Below are 16,310 nucleotides of genomic sequence, written 5' to 3' on the forward strand. Positions count from 1 at the left end.
ACAGACAGACAGACAAACCAACCCATCAACATACTTGCCGGAATCTTCTCCGGCAAGTAACAAACAGACAGACAAACCAACTCATCAACATACTTGCCGGAATCTTCTCCGGCAAGTAACAAACGGACTCAAATGCAATACGCTCTCCTCTGGCGAGGGTAATAACGCACAAGACCAACAATCTTCGATTTTGCAAGTAACAAACGGAGTGAAAACTGCATACTCCCTTTTGGCGCGCGTCATCGCAAAGCCCCTTTCGGTGCCCAGAAATTACGTCATGCATCACCTGGAGATGTAATAGGAAAGGAGCGTAGTACAACAAAATAATAAACAGGGTGACTGTTTATAGCAGAGTCGAGGTTGAAACAAACTCGACAGCCCAGAGACCCATGTGCATACCGGTAAGCTACCTGCCAGCACTCCTTACTTTATTACCTCCGCCACCAAAGGTGGATGGAGGTTATGTTTTCACCCCTGTCTGTTTGTCTGTCCGTTTGTTTCTGAACAAAACATCTCAAAAAGGTTGTGGACGGATCCGGACGAAATTTGTCAGAGATGTAGCGTATGTGACAAGGACGAAATTAATAGATTTTGGTGAACATCCGGATCCGGATCCGGCTAGTAGAATTTTTTAAGTGATTCTTCACCATTGGGAGATCGGGCCAAAAACGATACATAGCAGGATATCTCAACAAGTTATGGATGGATTTGGACGAAACTTGGTGGACAGGTTGTGTGTCTGACAAGGACGATTCGATTCGATTTTGGTGAAGATCTGAATGTTGATTCGGATATGAAAATTATTTAAATTTTTAAGCGATTCTTCACCAATGGGAGATGGGGCCAAAAACTATACATAGCAGGATATCTCAAAAAGTTATGGACGGATTCGGACGAAACTTGTTGGACAGTCTGGGTGTCTGACAATGAAGAATCGATTCAATTTTGGTGAAGATCCGGATCGAGGTAGTATAATATTTATTAAGTGATTCTTCACCATTGAGTGTTATGGCCAACCAGGTGGAGGTACGTATGCTCTCTACTGAGTGCCGTTCTAGTAGTCTAGTCAAATTTCTGGGAAACGTGAATTCATGAGGCATTTTTGAGTAAAAGCAAGCAAACCACTTTTTCTGGGGTAATTTTTTCGTGCTGAATACGAATCTGTTGTTTGCCAAGCCCAAAAATGCGTAATTAGGTCACTAATCAAGGTCAAAGGTCAATGAGTGCAAAATTCAAAATTTTTGAAAAAATGTTTTATTTTACATCACCTATCTGTACATTTCAATTATTTTACAGTATTTTGTCTGGTAAGGTTACTACAGCTTTTCACAATTATGAAAGTAAAGGGAATTGTGAAGGGAAAAAATCAGATTTTTGTGAATATATCCGTAATGAAGCAACTTTTCGTTTTTTGACATACTGTTTTAATTCACTTGAATTGTTGCCTTAAATACCATCAGTGAAGTGGTTTACCTGAGTCCTATATAATAGCAAGATTGTTTTCTACACTAAATGTCAATATTTGACTAATTAGCCACTTAATTAAGGCTAACGGTCACAAGGCGCAAAGTGCACTTACATGGCACAAGGCGCAAAATGCACTTCATGGCAAACATGTTTGGAGTGCAGGCAGTTGATCATTATCACATGTATTCTTAATTAATCCTGAATCAATTGCAGTCTGTCAGACTGATTGGCTGGAAGGAGGAGCCATCCAGGGGAATGCCAATTAGCTTAACTGTGTAAGCTCTGACCCCCCCCCCCCCCCCTACTTTGGCCTGTTTCGACATGGTGTTTCACTGGCATTGCACTTGCAGGCCTCAGTGCAGAACTGTTTCCCCCACTTCCGACAAGAGCAACTATCAGAACTGCAACCTTTCTTGCAACCACACTGAGTAAGTTCTCGGCATCCCTTTGGAATTGACGGTAAAGTTGTAAGAACCGGTGACAACTTGTCATCAACGAGTTTCCATCCACAATCAGTCGGCGGTGGCAGATCTGTCATTGGATTACTGGCCTCTCTCCAAATGAAACTTTGGTAGTTTGCACGCTCTATGTGGAACTTTGCTGCATCACTAGATGGAGGTAGGGTCTCCGTTGCATGGCATTTGTTGAACAGTTTAATGCGGGCTTGATTACAGTTCTCAGATGGTTCCTTGTAGATATGGCAAATGAACTTTTCAGCATCTTCTGTGACCTTCTTTGATGGTGTCGGAAACTGCTGTTGTTGGATCTTTTCAACTGCTGTTGGTATATCCAACGTTGACGTATTGGATGGTTTGATGTCTCCAAGACCGCTTTCAGCAGATGGCCCCCTCTGCCAGGCAGCTAACTGAGTAGCGTGAAATGTATTTTTGCCATCTAGGGTAGAGTCATTGATGTCAATATTGTCGCCAGAAAAATGCACAAATCGTCCCGAAACCAGGTTGCTGGTAACAACTGCCCCAGTTTCTTGATCAAGCGCTTTCAGAGTGTTTTCAGCCATGGCAGTGTCATACCTAAGAACCCGGTTATAGCTGATTATGTGCCCAGCATTATGGAATAGCTCAACTAATTTCTTTGATCGAGTTGACTGGTGCAGCGTCATACCCATTCCAACGTGTTTAGGCGGTGCCTTCTTGTCTCCACATACACCATAGACCATGTCTTGTCCAATGCTAAGGACCCTTGTCTTCTTCACCCAACCAGTTTCAGACATCTCACTTTCGTCAAACTCAGCATCGACACTACTTTGGCCTCCAAGCAAGATATTCACAAACATGAGTACAGATGGTGGTACACTTGCCAACTCTGCTTTTTCGCTTACATCGCAACCTTCGAATGCAGGATGTGACATGATATCACTGCGGAGTTGCAGAGCAACGTGCACTAAAGACAGAAAATGATCATCCTGTTGTCTAAATATGGGAATATAGTCTGCACTGTTCTGACCGCACACCATTTCTGAAAGAGGTATGTGACTGAAATGTCGTGGAAGAAGCAAAGTTTGTTTCTCTGAAGGCGCCAAATTTCTTAGCACAAGAAATTCATAAATGTCCCCAATGCAATTCGACAAAGTTTCTTTAAAAGTCCCCAGTCTACTAAGATACGATGTAGGAATTGTGCCGTCGCACTCACTGGCTAACTCTTTGTACCTCTCGAACACTGCAGATAGTTCAAATACGTGCCCTTTCTCAGCAGAGTGACGCAGCTCTTGACACAACCATGATATCGCCATGTCTGCTGATTTGCTTTCAGTTTCCGCCCTTTTGACATTCCTAAAGAATTTACTAAGACAGTTAACATGGTAACATGCCTCAGCTGAGATTAAATCATTCTCATTTGCAGTACGGACTAAGATGTTATGTACAAATTTAGCTTTTTCCGTAATTTCATTACTCATTTTGAAGGTTGTGACACGACTTGTCTTCTGCTTCTTGTCAAAGTTCTGGCAGAACATACACAATGTCCAGTTCATCTTAGTAGTACTACTGCGTAAAAACGGACATGCTTCAGCCGAAACACTCTTTCTTTCAGGATCTTTTTCGTTTTTCGATTGTTCCTTGGCTAGCTTAGCATTTATTTTCCCCTTGTGTGTGTATGCAGAGTAACATAGCTTATGCCATTTAAGTTTGGGGAGACTTTCTGGAGGCTCTGCAAAGAGAGTCGAAAGCCTGTCCACGGCTGATCGAAATTCATAGTGTCTAAGTTTGCATCGGAGCTCGGTCGCCTCTCTGATGGCAGCAATACCCTGGTTTGTCTGGTTGAAAATCGTATCTTTGACCTGGCTAGTTCCCTGACAAATGATACAAAGTTCAAACGACACATCCTCACGCTGTCGCTTGAGGCTGGCAATAGGTTCCATGGTTGGCCTGAGGGGAGAAACAGAAACCAAACTAAGCACCAGGCACGCATGTTCTGACCATGAAAACTACAACGTTGTATGATATACTGCAACAGCCCTTAAATGATCGAATAAGCGCAGGCAGTGTTGGCCCGGGTTTTAATCTTATTCTCAAAGACACAAAGTAAAGCTTCTTCAAGACAAAACATCTAACCGATATCACTAATTCATTAGTGGTAGATGCATTAGGCACTCATCGTCAATGCCCATGCCCTGCCTGTCTTTTTACTACTGTTAGGTAAATGTACATGTATGTAGGCCTGCCTATGATGTGAGATGTCAAGCATACATTACACATTTGTATGTACATGTATCTCACCAAAGAAGAATGCATTCCTTTACTTTCATTTGATTTTATATTTCATTTTTTAACAATCTTAAAAAGACCCTTACCTGTACTCCTGAAATGTTTAATGCCTGATGCCTAGGGTACGAACTAGATGGCTTATGCTAGGCTATTAGATTCATTCTTCATCATTAAGGGTCTATTGAAGAACACCCTGCTCTGTCTGAATGGAAATGATTTGACAAACATGGCAAATGCATTGGGGTCAGAAAGATGAAGCCACTTTCACTGTTGAGTGAAAGGGATGGTTTCAAGTGCAAGTAACTGTTACGTCATTGCAAGACTTTCGCACTCATTGACCTTTGACCTATGTTGTTTACCGGTGACATTTAGATTCTGTCTTTATAAAATCTATCTCTAGACCATCAATAGGAGCATAAAAACTCTGCCCCATTGTGCATTTAGAGGTTAAACTGCAAGCAAATTACGCCAAAAACTAATTGTCGCCCCTTACAGAGATAAAGGCAAATGAGCATAGATGTGTCCTCACGTTTTCCTTTAAAAATAAGATTTTGAAAAGCTTTAGCAACCTTACTAGACAAAATATTGTAAAATAATTGAAATGTACAGATAGGGGATGTAAAATAAAACATTTTTTCAAAAAAATTGAATTTTGCACTCATTGACCTTTGACCTTGATTAGTGACCTAATTACGCATTTTTGGGCTTGGCAAACAACAGATTCATATTCAGCATGAAAAACTACCCCAGAAAAAGTGGTTTGTTTGCTTTTACTCAAAAATGCCTCAATCAATCTATAAAGGCACATTTTCAGATTTTTTGACTAGGCTAGTTATTTTAAGCGAACGGCTCGATTGTAAACGATTCTCAGCGTGACTTTAAACTGACAACCTTGCGCTTCACAGGCAGGACATTACGTCATGGAGTTCAGCATCCTTCGGATGGGTGAAGCTGGTGTAGTTGTTGGACATTCATGATCCCACCATCTTGAAAAAGAGTACGTTCGTTCCTCAGCACAACAAACATGATGAATGAGTGAGGGGAGGAACTGGGTTGGGGGAGGAGGGACAGGAACACAGGACGGGTCGCGATGAGATTGCGGAGTAACATCGAGAGACGCGATACAAAGCACGTAATGGCGGCGACGAGTCTGAAGCGCCTGCTTGCCGAGAACGCTGTGGAAACCTCTGAACCTGTGAAGGCGGAACTGCAGGGGAAGACACTCGAGTACTTGTTTACCGAGGAGGTGAAGGAAAGTCTTCTGTGAAAAACAGAACTGCACGAGATTGTTCAAAATGGCAGCACGATCGGTTCTGGTGACTCGAGTGGACAATTCGTTGACATTCGTCGTGAGGGACATTTTCAGTTGCCGGAGAAAACATGTCCGTCGATCGTGATTGGATCGGTGTTTTAACGTCGCCCTAATCGAGCTGTTTTCTTATCCTCGAGCAAATGAACTGCATGACGTGTTGTTTATAAGTAGTCGGAGTACGCGGTCACAGATTTTGCTGGTGGTTGTCCCATTTTATTAGTCACGTGACTTTTTTAAAACCCTTTTTTCACCACCAAGCTTCGTTTTTCTTTCTTGGTGCTTTTCCACTCTTTGGCTTGACTTCAGAAAAGGTAAAGGTGTTTATTTTACTGCTTGGACCATCTTCAAGAGACAATGACGTCATTTTGATCAACGGATAGGATGGCAATGAGACCACGGAGACCAGACACCACACAGCCTTGTGGAGAACTCCATTCTAGTTCCCATCTGATTTTGGTGTTTTACCCACAGGCCACAGGTGTCACTTTTCACAGGTGTCTTTCATGCAACCCGGTTGTGGATTTTACTTAATCTTATGATAATAGAGCAAACTAAATGGTTTTGTTTGTTTGTTTATATGCGACAAAAACGTCTTTTTTTCTTTCCTTTTTTCTCTTTTTTGTATACAGGATCGAGGCTCATGAAAGAGCTAACATTTATCACACAAAAAAAATCAAACAGACACACAAAACATATAATAAGGGGAGCGGTAGACAAGATGGGGAGAGAAGGGGAAGCACACAACACAACATTTGAGAGCAGGGACATCGGGAGATCTGTGGGGGGGAGAGGGCCTGGGGGGAGGAGGCGTGGGAAGGGAGAGGGGGGGGGGGAGGGTGGGAGAAGTATAAAACACAAGGACACTGCAAGGACTTCCAGGAAAGAAGTTGGTATTTCAAAGTGGATCTGGGGTGAAATTAGCAGGGGTAGAAAAGATCAAGGTTTTGGATGGGGGAAGATCAGAGGTGGTGGTGAACAGCTGTTTTAAAGACCTGGAGGGAGGAGTGGGATTGAAGAGAGTGAGGGAGTTTGTTCCAGAGGCAGGAGAAAAGAGGAATGAAAGAGTGAAGGTGAGCAGAGAGTCTTGATTTTGGCAGTTTAACCATAAGAGGGTTGCAGGCAGATCTTGTGCGACCTGTAGGAATATTAGGGGGACAGAGCCCAGAGAGAGCTGGGGGAGCAAGGCCGGAGAGGAGTCGGTAGAAGACAGAAAGACCACCAACCTGCCTGCGGTGAGTGAGTGAAAGGCCCTCGGAATTAGCTTAATCGCAGGAGATTCCAATGATTCTGAAAGCTTTGGCTTCAACAGCGTGAATCCGAGCTAGGTGTGAGACAGGAGCACCGGCCCAGAGGGGGGAACAGTATTCTATTGAGCTGCAGATGAAAGCCTTGTATGTGGTGAGGAGCTCAGGTGTGCCAAGGAAGGACTTCGCACGATGGAGGATGCCCAGTTGGCGACTGGCTTTGGAGCCCAGCTTGGAAATGTGGTTTTCCCAAGAAAGATCATGGCAGATAGTGAGACCCAAAAGCTTGAGCGACAGAAATTCTTGGAGAGGATTATTCAGAAAGTAGATGGGAGGGTTGTCCAGTCGGTCTTTTCGGAGAGACATCGTAAGAGTGTGAGATTTGTCAGGATTGAAAGACATGTTCCACTTGTTTGACCAGTCTGTGATTTTGTCCAGGTCTGCAGAGAGTGAGGAGGCTGCAGGCTGCCGATCTGAGGGATGAGGAATGGAGCGGCAGATAGTGGAGTCATCAGCAAAGAGATAGAGAGGATTTTCCAGAGTCGGAGAGATCATTGATGAAGACCAGAAAAAGCACAGGGCCCAGAACACTACCTTGCGGAACTCCAGCCAGAACAGGAAGAGGCGATGAGAGAAACCCATTCAGGGCCACACGTTGACTACGACCAAGCTGGCCTTACTTGTGAGTAGTTGTTCATCTTGTTCTTGCATCTGGACCAATTAATTTTGCCAGGAGCTTGGTGTCATTCAGGATACGTGCAATTTCTTTCAGATTTTCACATGTCTTCCTGGTTTCCACCCGTCTTAGCTTTGGTCTCTGGTCCTCCTTGTTACATCTGAAGCACACATTTTGTTTTGTGTCAATGGTCATTCTTTTTTCTTTTTTTAAATAGCGATAAAAGGAAGCGATAAAAGCAATGAAGAGTAGAAAAGCGGGAGGGCCGACGGGAGTTGTAGGAGATATGCTGAAGGCAGCGGGAAATTGGGGTATGAAGAGAATGACAGAGATCTGCAATCTGGCAGTGAAAGAAGGCCGCATTCCAGTGGATTGGGAACTGAGTACCCTCGTCCCTCTATACAAGGGGAAAGGTGACCCTCTGGAGTGTGGCTCGTATCGAGCGATAAAGTTATTGGAGCATGGAATGAAGGTATTGGAAAGGGTGTTGGAGAGGAGGATAAGGAAGAAAGTGAAGATTGACGAAATGCAGTTTGGATTTATGCCAGGAAGAGGAACGACAGACGCGCTTTTTATTGTGAGGCAGTTGCAGGAGAAGTAGCTACATGGAGAAGAGGAAGAAGTTGTTTCTTGGGTTTGTTGATCTGGAGAAAGCATTCGATAGGGTTCCACGCAAAGTATTGACATGGGCATTGAGGAAGTTAGGAGTGGAGGAATGGTTGATCAGAGTAGTGATGGCAATGTACAAAAGAGCGCGCACAGCTGTAAGGATGAAGGACGGGAACAGTGGTGAGTTTGAGGTGAAGGTGGGAGTGCATCAGGGGTCGGTACTAAGTCCACTACTATTTGTAGCTGTGATGGAGATGCTGGCTCGGAACGTAAAGGAGCGTTTACCGTGGGAGTTGTTGTATGCAGATGATCTGGTGATGATTGCAGAAAGTATGGATGGACTGAAGGAGAAGATGAACAAGTGGAAGGAATGTTTGTAGAAAAAAGGTCTGAACATGAATTCCATGAAAATCGTCACCCACGTCTAAAAAATTAAATCCATTAATTTATACTCCTTGTGCTGATTTTATTGTGCCATATATCTCGTAGGTTTTGGTTATAAACAAAAAGAAACGCTAACTTTTAATTTCGTTTTGTATCAAGGATATTTGGCTTGGCTAACCCCCGCTTTTGGATATTTGGCTATTTAATTTGGCTAACTCCCGCTCTAGTAGGGAAAATGGCCTTTAAAATGCATGTTGTGTGTTGTTGTGTATCAAGGAGATAACTAGGCCTAGCGGTCAGAGTAGCTTAATAATAACCGTTACATGTTCAATGATGAAATTAAAATAAATTTGTTAATTTGTTTAATTGCTTATTATTTGTTCCTCCATCCGAGTTCTATATATCCACAACTTTCTCTACTAAGATTTCCAATCCTATTTTGGATACTTTGACATTTCAGCTGTGTTAACATGTCACAAGCGCACTTGTGATTCCGTCACATTACGTGTATTTCCGTCACATTACCTGGTCTGCCACCTATAGTTTGCAGTTTCTGCATTGCATTACCAATAAGACTGCGATAGGAAAGCAGTACTATTGTTGACGTCCGAATTTTTTTTCTAGACCTTGTGTTCACTAACAGAGCAGAGTTTTTATATCAAATCTCATTAGTCTGTTTACCATGTCCACATAGTGTGATTCCGTCACAAGACTATTCTGGGAAACAAATTTTGTTAACCGGGGTAAGCCTCACTGAGAGTAGTACTCGTCTGTAGCCATGTGACAGTTCTGGTTCAATACATATAATTGAATTCTCTATGCTCTTCTTAGCATTCAAGATAATTACCTTATATGTTCAAAATTAGAGTGCACATGGTGATTCCGTCACGATGGAATTCATGTGAAGGTGAATATCGGAAAAACGAAGGTGATGGCAAGTGGTAAAGCATGTGGTGAGGTGGAAAGAACTGGGAAGTGGCCATGTGCTGTGTGCAGGAAGGGTGTCGGAGTGAACTCCATTCAATGTACAATGTGCGCTGAGTGGGTTCATCAAAAATGTAGTGGTCTGAGAGGGTCATTTACCAGTGTGGCAGCTACATTCAAATGTAAGGTGTGCACAGAGGGAGCTGCAGATGGAGGAAATGTTGAGTTGGATCTTGGAGACGGCGGGAAGCTGGAAGGTGTGAAAACATTTTGTTACCTAGGAGACGTGCTGAATGGAGAAGGTGGATCAGACTCGGCAACGGTTGCTGGAGTGAGATGTGCATGAAAGAAGTTTCGGGAACTGAGTGGCGTGCTGACGAGGAGGGGAGTGTCGTTGAACCTGAAGGGAAAGGTGTATGCTGCATGTGTGAGAAGTGTCATGATTTATGGGAGCAAGACATGGGTAATGAACGTAGAGCAGCAACGAAAGCTGGAAAGGGTGGAAATGTGAATGGTTCTGTGGATGTGCGGAGTATCGTTGAGAGAGAGGAAGACAAATGATTAATTGCGAAAGATGATGGGAATAGAGCCTGTGATTGATGCTGTGAAGAGGAACAGGTTGAGATGGTTTGGTCATGTGTTGAGGAAGGATGAAAGTGACTGGTTGAGAAGAGTGATGGAAATGAATGTAGAAGGAAGTAGAGGACGGGGAAGACTGAGAAAGACTTGGCTAAAGATGGTCGAAGAAGAAATACCGACAAGGGGGTAAACAAGGAGAGATGCAGAAAACAGTGCAAAATGCAGAAGATTGTCATGGGGATCGCAAGGCTAACCCCCGCTCTAGCAGGGAAAATGGCCTTAAAATGCATGTTGTTGTTGTTGTTGGTCATTCTTTTCACTCTTTTTGTGTCTGTACTGTGGTATTGGTGGTCATTTGATTTTCTATAATTTGCCATTGCCCTTTGCACTTGAGTGTTGTTAAAGAGCCTGGTAATAACCAGGTATACATGGGAGAAAAGCAGGGGGAGTGTGCTGTCTATTCACAACTCCACATGATAATTTTGGCAAGGGTCGTGTGTGTGTGTGTGTGTGTGTGTGTGTGTGTGTGTGTGTGTGTGTGTGTGTGTGTGTGTGTGTGTGTGTGTGTGTGTGTGTGTGTGTGTGTGTCTACCCAACCCCAACACACACTGCAACAATGAATTTAATCGGACAAGCCATTCTGCTCGAAATTGACGGAAACCAATTTCAAGATGGCTGCCGTGGCGGCCATATTGAAAATCACAGCTCGCCCATTTCCGAAAGGAACCTTCCTCTACTCAACCCCAACACACACTGCAAAAATGGATTTAATCGGACAAGCCGTTCTGCTCGAAATTGAAGGAAACTAAAAGTTGACGGACGCCCACCCAGACGACGCCCGTGACGACAATATAACAATAACATGATTTTGTCGGGCGTTATACTTTTTTTGTTGGCCCGACATCAATGATTAGCAGCCCGACATAGCCATTAGCGGCCCCTGGGTCCTCGGGCCGCTAATGGCTATGTCGGGCTGCTAATCATTGATGAAGGGCCAATAAAAAAGTATAAAGCCCGTACAAAATCATGTTATTACTATTATTACCACTTTTTCAAGGCAAACACACTGAGGACGTTTCACTTCAGCGTAGTATTTACGGAGGAGATCGTGAGTTTGAGCGCTGTAACGGACGCGAAATCGCATATTTTGTTCCTCTTCTCCAGCCACGCCGTAAACTTCTTCACTCCGTAAGTTGTAGCTGGCGAAGCCGGTGTTGTCAATAAACGAGTACGTATTATGTTGAAAACCTGATTATGCCTTGGCTCGAGAATCCGAAGCGCAGTGGGCGCAGCCATCTTGCGGAGGCGGAAGTATGCATAACAAATTTAAAACGTTCATTAGGAGTTTCTTTCACCCGTCGTCGTTTGATTCACAATCTTATGCACCTCCGATGTATTAATAAAATAATTTAAGACCAACATCGGCCCGCACGGGCCTGGTTATCTTCAACAAAACGCGTCACCAAACACCGGACCCAATGAGAGTCGAGCATTTGCAAAAATATTTCTAAAATGAAAGTGCTCAATGGTGGGCGCCATCGACCGGATGCGGAAGTTTGCATAAAACAATTGCGAAAAAGTTCAATAGGAGTTTGTTTCACCCGTCGTTCTTTGATTCACAATCTAATGAAACCTCTCATTAGTAATTAAAATACGTTAAGACCAACCTCGTTATCTTCAACGAAAATCGTCATCAAACACCAGAACCAATGAGATTCGAGCATTTGGAAAAAAATATTTTTTAAAGCTTATTACGCGTTTCGGACGGTGAAAACGGCGTCAAATATTCTAACATTGACGAATAATTATTTTTTAGAAATCTCGCGGCCGTATGGGATAGTTTTTCACGGCCAGAAATACGGTATAAGCGGTTTACATATTTAGTTTAGAAATACGGATAGTTTTTCACGGCCGGAAATATCCGAAGTTGAGACGGAATTCACCGAATTAATCACTGCAAGCTAACGTCTTCTGGTGGACGAAGCCACCGTGCCCGGAGAGTCAGAGAACCAGCCCTGGCGCCTGACAGCGACTGAAGTTAGAAGACTACACACTTACTGTGAAAACGTATGTTAAGCCCAGTTAAAAATAGGCCTTAAGCTAGCACATCGTATAGTTACTTCCTTAAGCTTCTTGTGACATTTATTGTATGCAGGTATTGCCATTGGGGAGGACTGTCTGCTCTTCTCTTTTACCAAGTCTTACCAGGTACGGTACCTACTACACCTACCTACTACCAACTACCTACCTACCTACTACCAACTACCTACCTACCTACTACCAACTACCTAACCTACTGATGCCATGGTGATGGGTAGAATAGTGGCAAGAGGTTTTGGCTTCGCCGGCTCATTGCGGCTTTGCAGTCGGTACTAGTAGCATGAACAGTGGAGTCTGGCAGCGCACTTTTCTCCAGGTTTTTTTCAGCTCAGTTTCCGACAGTTCGCTGTCGTTGTCATTGTAAACAGAGTCAGCCATTTTGATGCTGTCGTCTGTCAACGTCGCGCGACGTGACGTCACAGAGGTCATGACCCCGGGCCGCAGGCTGTTATGAAAATCAAGCTCTCATTAGCGGCCCGCGGCCCTCAGATGATGTTATTGAGTCAAAGTGACGGGCGTTATACAGTTTCACCATGCATTGAAATCGGCGAAACTGGAGTAGTAACGCCTTCGCAAGTGGTAATAATACCCCTTACTCCAATTTGGGCTGAGGGGTGAAAACCGAGCTTTAGTCTTCATCTGAAGGACAACATACTTTGAGAGGCAGTGCCACCCAATCCTCCTCCCAGCACTGTATTGGAATGGCAGCTCTCACGACATTTGATCCCTTTGAAGATCAAACTAAGACCAGAGAGTTCACTTTTAATTAATGCTACTAAATGAGCTATCCAACTATATTCATGACATCATTTTCTGTACAAGAAACTTACAAACTCGAGGCAATTTAAATCATCATGCCTATTAACTGCATAAAAAAAAAATTAAAAAAAAGCCTATTAACTGCATATAGTCATTATATTGCACAACACCACTCAACTTAACATAAAGGTGTGTTCCAAATACATCACCCTGTCTTGGCACCGCACTGTACAGGGCAGCAGTTTTCGATGCAGTAAACTTTACAGCAGGACTCGACATTCAACATTTGAAGGACATGGTCAAATTGATCTTGATATAAGATCTTGATGTTAGCTTGATATAAGCTAACAACATCTCACCTATTGCATTTAATCGAATAGGACCTACCATTTCATCTGGAAACCAGGTGAGACAGCTGGCCCAATTATTGCCACAGAAGTATGCTGTAGCAAGTTTCACTAGGTCGATCTTTAGGGCTTGTTCAATAAAAATGATGTAAGATGACGTAAGGCCAAAGCTGTGGAAGTAGCTTGGGCTGAAATTCCAGTTTGATGGCAAGCTTGCTTCAATTGTTGCTGCCGAAACCCCTCCATTGCACCCTAGACTGACAAGAATGGAAATACAAGTTGCATCGGGTAGTTAGGAATCTTGGCTCACTCATATGAGGAGCATTCCAAGAGTATTTGAAACAATATACTCACAAGTCCAAGAAATAGCAATGATTTTTGAGCTCACCTGGAACGTAGTTCCGAGAAGCTTATGCGATGGCGCGTCGTTCGTCCGTCAGTCCGTAAACACTTACAACTTCGCCAAAACCGCTGATGGGATTGTGACCAAACTTGGCACAAATGATATTTGGTGTGTTACAACTCAAGTTTGTTCACGGCATTAAAAAATAAATAAATAAATCGGTTAAAGTGGATCCAGGTTTGACCCGGCAAAATAGGAATTTGCTTTTTCCTCTGAAACTACACACACTATTTCGATGAAACTTGACCACAACCTTCATCACCCATGTTGTACCAAAGTTTGTTCACGGCATTAAAAAAAAAAAAAAAAAAATTTATATATATTGTTGCGGTTTTGAGATCGTATATATGACATCATTAAAGGTTAAAGGTTTGCCCCCCATAGTTAGTCCACAAGCAACACGTAGGCCCACTTAGAGTATTAGTTATGTCATAGTATGTGTAAGAGTAGGCCATTTCCCTAGTAATATCTGCGTTGTGTAAAGAAATGAGCTTAGGTCCTTTCATCTTTGCGCCACCCCCCAATTACATCAGTGGGCATAATCGATCCTGCGCCCCATTTGGCATCCCTCAAGTTTGTTACGCTTTGGCTACCCGCAATTTGTTACGCTTTGGCTGCCAGCAGCGTTCGCTGCCCTTTGTTGGCTCGAAACTAGCTAAGTGGCACGAGGTAGGCCTGAAAAGAGGGAGGAGCGCGAGGTCGGGGTGTGGCAGAGTCGAGGAGCACATCAGAGGCGGTGACGGTAAGGGCCATCAGCCAACCGTGGCTCTGTGGGTAGGGCATGGTAAGGGCGCATCTGGTGAGTTCCAGAGGGTTCCACGGGCGTGGCAATAAAATCCTTTGCGCGAGGCCCCCACCTCAGTTATGAGAAGGGAGAGGCAGACGCTCGAGTCGAGGACTGGTTGGAAAAGAACTTGTTGGAGAGCACTGATGAGGATTGGTTGTTGGAGAACTCACGAGGACGCGCGTGCACACGACAGTATCGAGGACTTAGAAGCGCATTGTGACCGTATATTGAACTATTACATACGCAGCCACACGAGTGATTAACCGCCAAAGCCAGCCCTACCGTTCGCCCTGTAATAATCCCGTGCGCGCCAACGACACGCGGAGAGCTCCTGGCCGCTGTATTCATCTTCTTCGCGGTGCGAGTTGGGGACCAGAGAGCGAGCTGCCTGGACGCCATCCCTGGACGTGCTGATTTTCGTCTGCAAACCCCATGTGAGTGTGTCTGAGTGTGAACAGGCCCGTTTGTCTTGGGAATAAGTATAAGACTGTTTAAGGACTGCACTGTGTCTTCTTCTTCTGATTATTGTACAAAGTGTAAATAAATCTTGTTATTCCTTTTCTTCCCAATTCGACCGTTTCTGTGATTTCCATCATTGGGTAAGCGTGGCACGATTACGAACCGCTTGGATCGGGGTCTAGTCTTTGATAATGGCTCGGGTCACGGGTTCGCTACCGCTTGGCGTATCCACCAACACCCGTGATTCTGGCGGGGCTTATTTCCTCGTTTCTGGGCAGCGCGAGTAATTAGGTAATAGCGAATTCTTAGTCCTAAAACCCTATTTCGCGCTGTCCGGGAAAGACGTCATAGGTCCCGGGTCCCGTCGGCTAGTCAAAGATAAGGGGACTAATCCTCCCTTGGTAAGGGGAAAAGGCCGGCGCTGAGATCCGCAATAATTGGTGTCAGGAGTGGGATTTAGAACCCTACTAAATTTTTTTGGGACGAATTGGCTCCAAATTACGAGCGGCCGAAATTTAATTATTAATACCCAAATATAATTCGTGCCATGGATAACCAAGACGGTCGGATGCTGGTGGGGGGAAATGAGATAGATGAGGGTGAATAAGTAATGACCTAGGACCCCCGGGAAGAATTGGGAGAAATGGAGGATGCAATTGAGGAGGGTACAGCAGTAGAGGTAGTAGGGGAAGAAAATGGCGGCGCCTCGCACATGGCGACGAGGGCCGCGCCCGCTGCGCAAGTGGGGGTGGTGGACATGCAAGCCTTCATGGCGCAATTCATGGCGGAAATATAACAAATGAATGACAAATCCACGAAAGAAATAAAGGACGAAACCCGGGAAATGAAGGAAATGATGGGCGCCCAAAAGAATGACATAAATAAAATAAATGGGAGAATGGACATCCAAGAAAAAAAGATGGATGCGCAAAGTAACCAATTGAAAGTATAGGGGGACAAATCAAGGGCAGAAATGAAAGAAATGAAAGACGAGTTAACAGGGTTTGGAAACAGAATAGGTGGCCAAATAAATGAGATGGGGAAAGACATAAGGCGCAGGTCGAGCGGGAAAGTCACATTGGTACGCGACGGGGTAGCGCGGCGTGAGGAGCGCGGTGAAAGCGAGTTTGAGCAGAGCACAGCCAAGTTGACCGGGGTAGAAATCGCGACACGGGGTATGGAAAAGCCGACGGCCGCCGAATTAAAAGAGAAAATTTTATTAGCACCAGCGGTCGTCGAGGAAAAAGAAAATGAAAAAATCATAGTGAAAATTGGGGACGAAGAGACGGCAGAAGCAGAAATTAAATCGGAGATGGAAATGGAATATGTGCAAAGTCCGTGTTCGCATCGTGATGTCGTGCTGTCTAACCCAAATGAAAGTTTGCAGGTGCGGTTGGTGCAGAAGAGAATCTCGAAGGTGAGTAGGAGCGTGTATGGCGCGAAAGTGTTTGGCGCGAAAAGAGCGCGCTTGGGATCTTGGGATCGCGATGCTTGGGATCGGGCGTGCTTGGGATCGCGACGTCACCTGGGCGCTCGT

At 44.3% G+C, this 16,310-nt stretch overlaps 2 protein-coding genes across 5 annotated transcripts in view; both read left to right on the forward strand.

Annotated features, from left to right (window-relative positions):
• The window catches only part of MEAK7 (MTOR associated protein MEAK7), a 66,728-nt gene extending 54,630 nt beyond the window's left edge, over positions 1 to 12,098 (forward strand). For 2 of the 4 annotated variants that reach the window (XR_013624525.1, XR_013624524.1), the window contains exon 9: positions 5,096 to 6,253. The gene's annotated coding sequence lies outside the window, so the exon portion shown is untranslated. Of the gene's footprint in view, positions 1 to 5,095; positions 6,254 to 12,073 lie in introns of those variants that run through there. The other 2 variants (XR_013624526.1, XR_013624523.1) reach the window with 2 other exon arrangements.
• LOC137416608 (beta,beta-carotene 15,15'-dioxygenase-like) overlaps positions 5,884 to 16,310 on the forward strand; it is a 49,511-nt gene continuing 39,084 nt past the window's right edge. The window contains exons 1-2 of the mRNA XM_078785092.1: positions 5,884 to 5,980; positions 12,074 to 12,126. Of these exons, the coding sequence (XP_078641218.1) occupies positions 5,884 to 5,980; positions 12,074 to 12,126 (150 nt within the window). The remainder of the gene's footprint in view (positions 5,981 to 12,073; positions 12,127 to 16,310) is intronic.

The sequence above is a fragment of the Myxine glutinosa genome, chromosome 9 (assembly GCF_964187855.1).
Source record: "Myxine glutinosa chromosome 9, kmMyxGlut1.1, whole genome shotgun sequence".
Taxonomy (NCBI): domain Eukaryota; kingdom Metazoa; phylum Chordata; class Myxini; order Myxiniformes; family Myxinidae; genus Myxine; species Myxine glutinosa.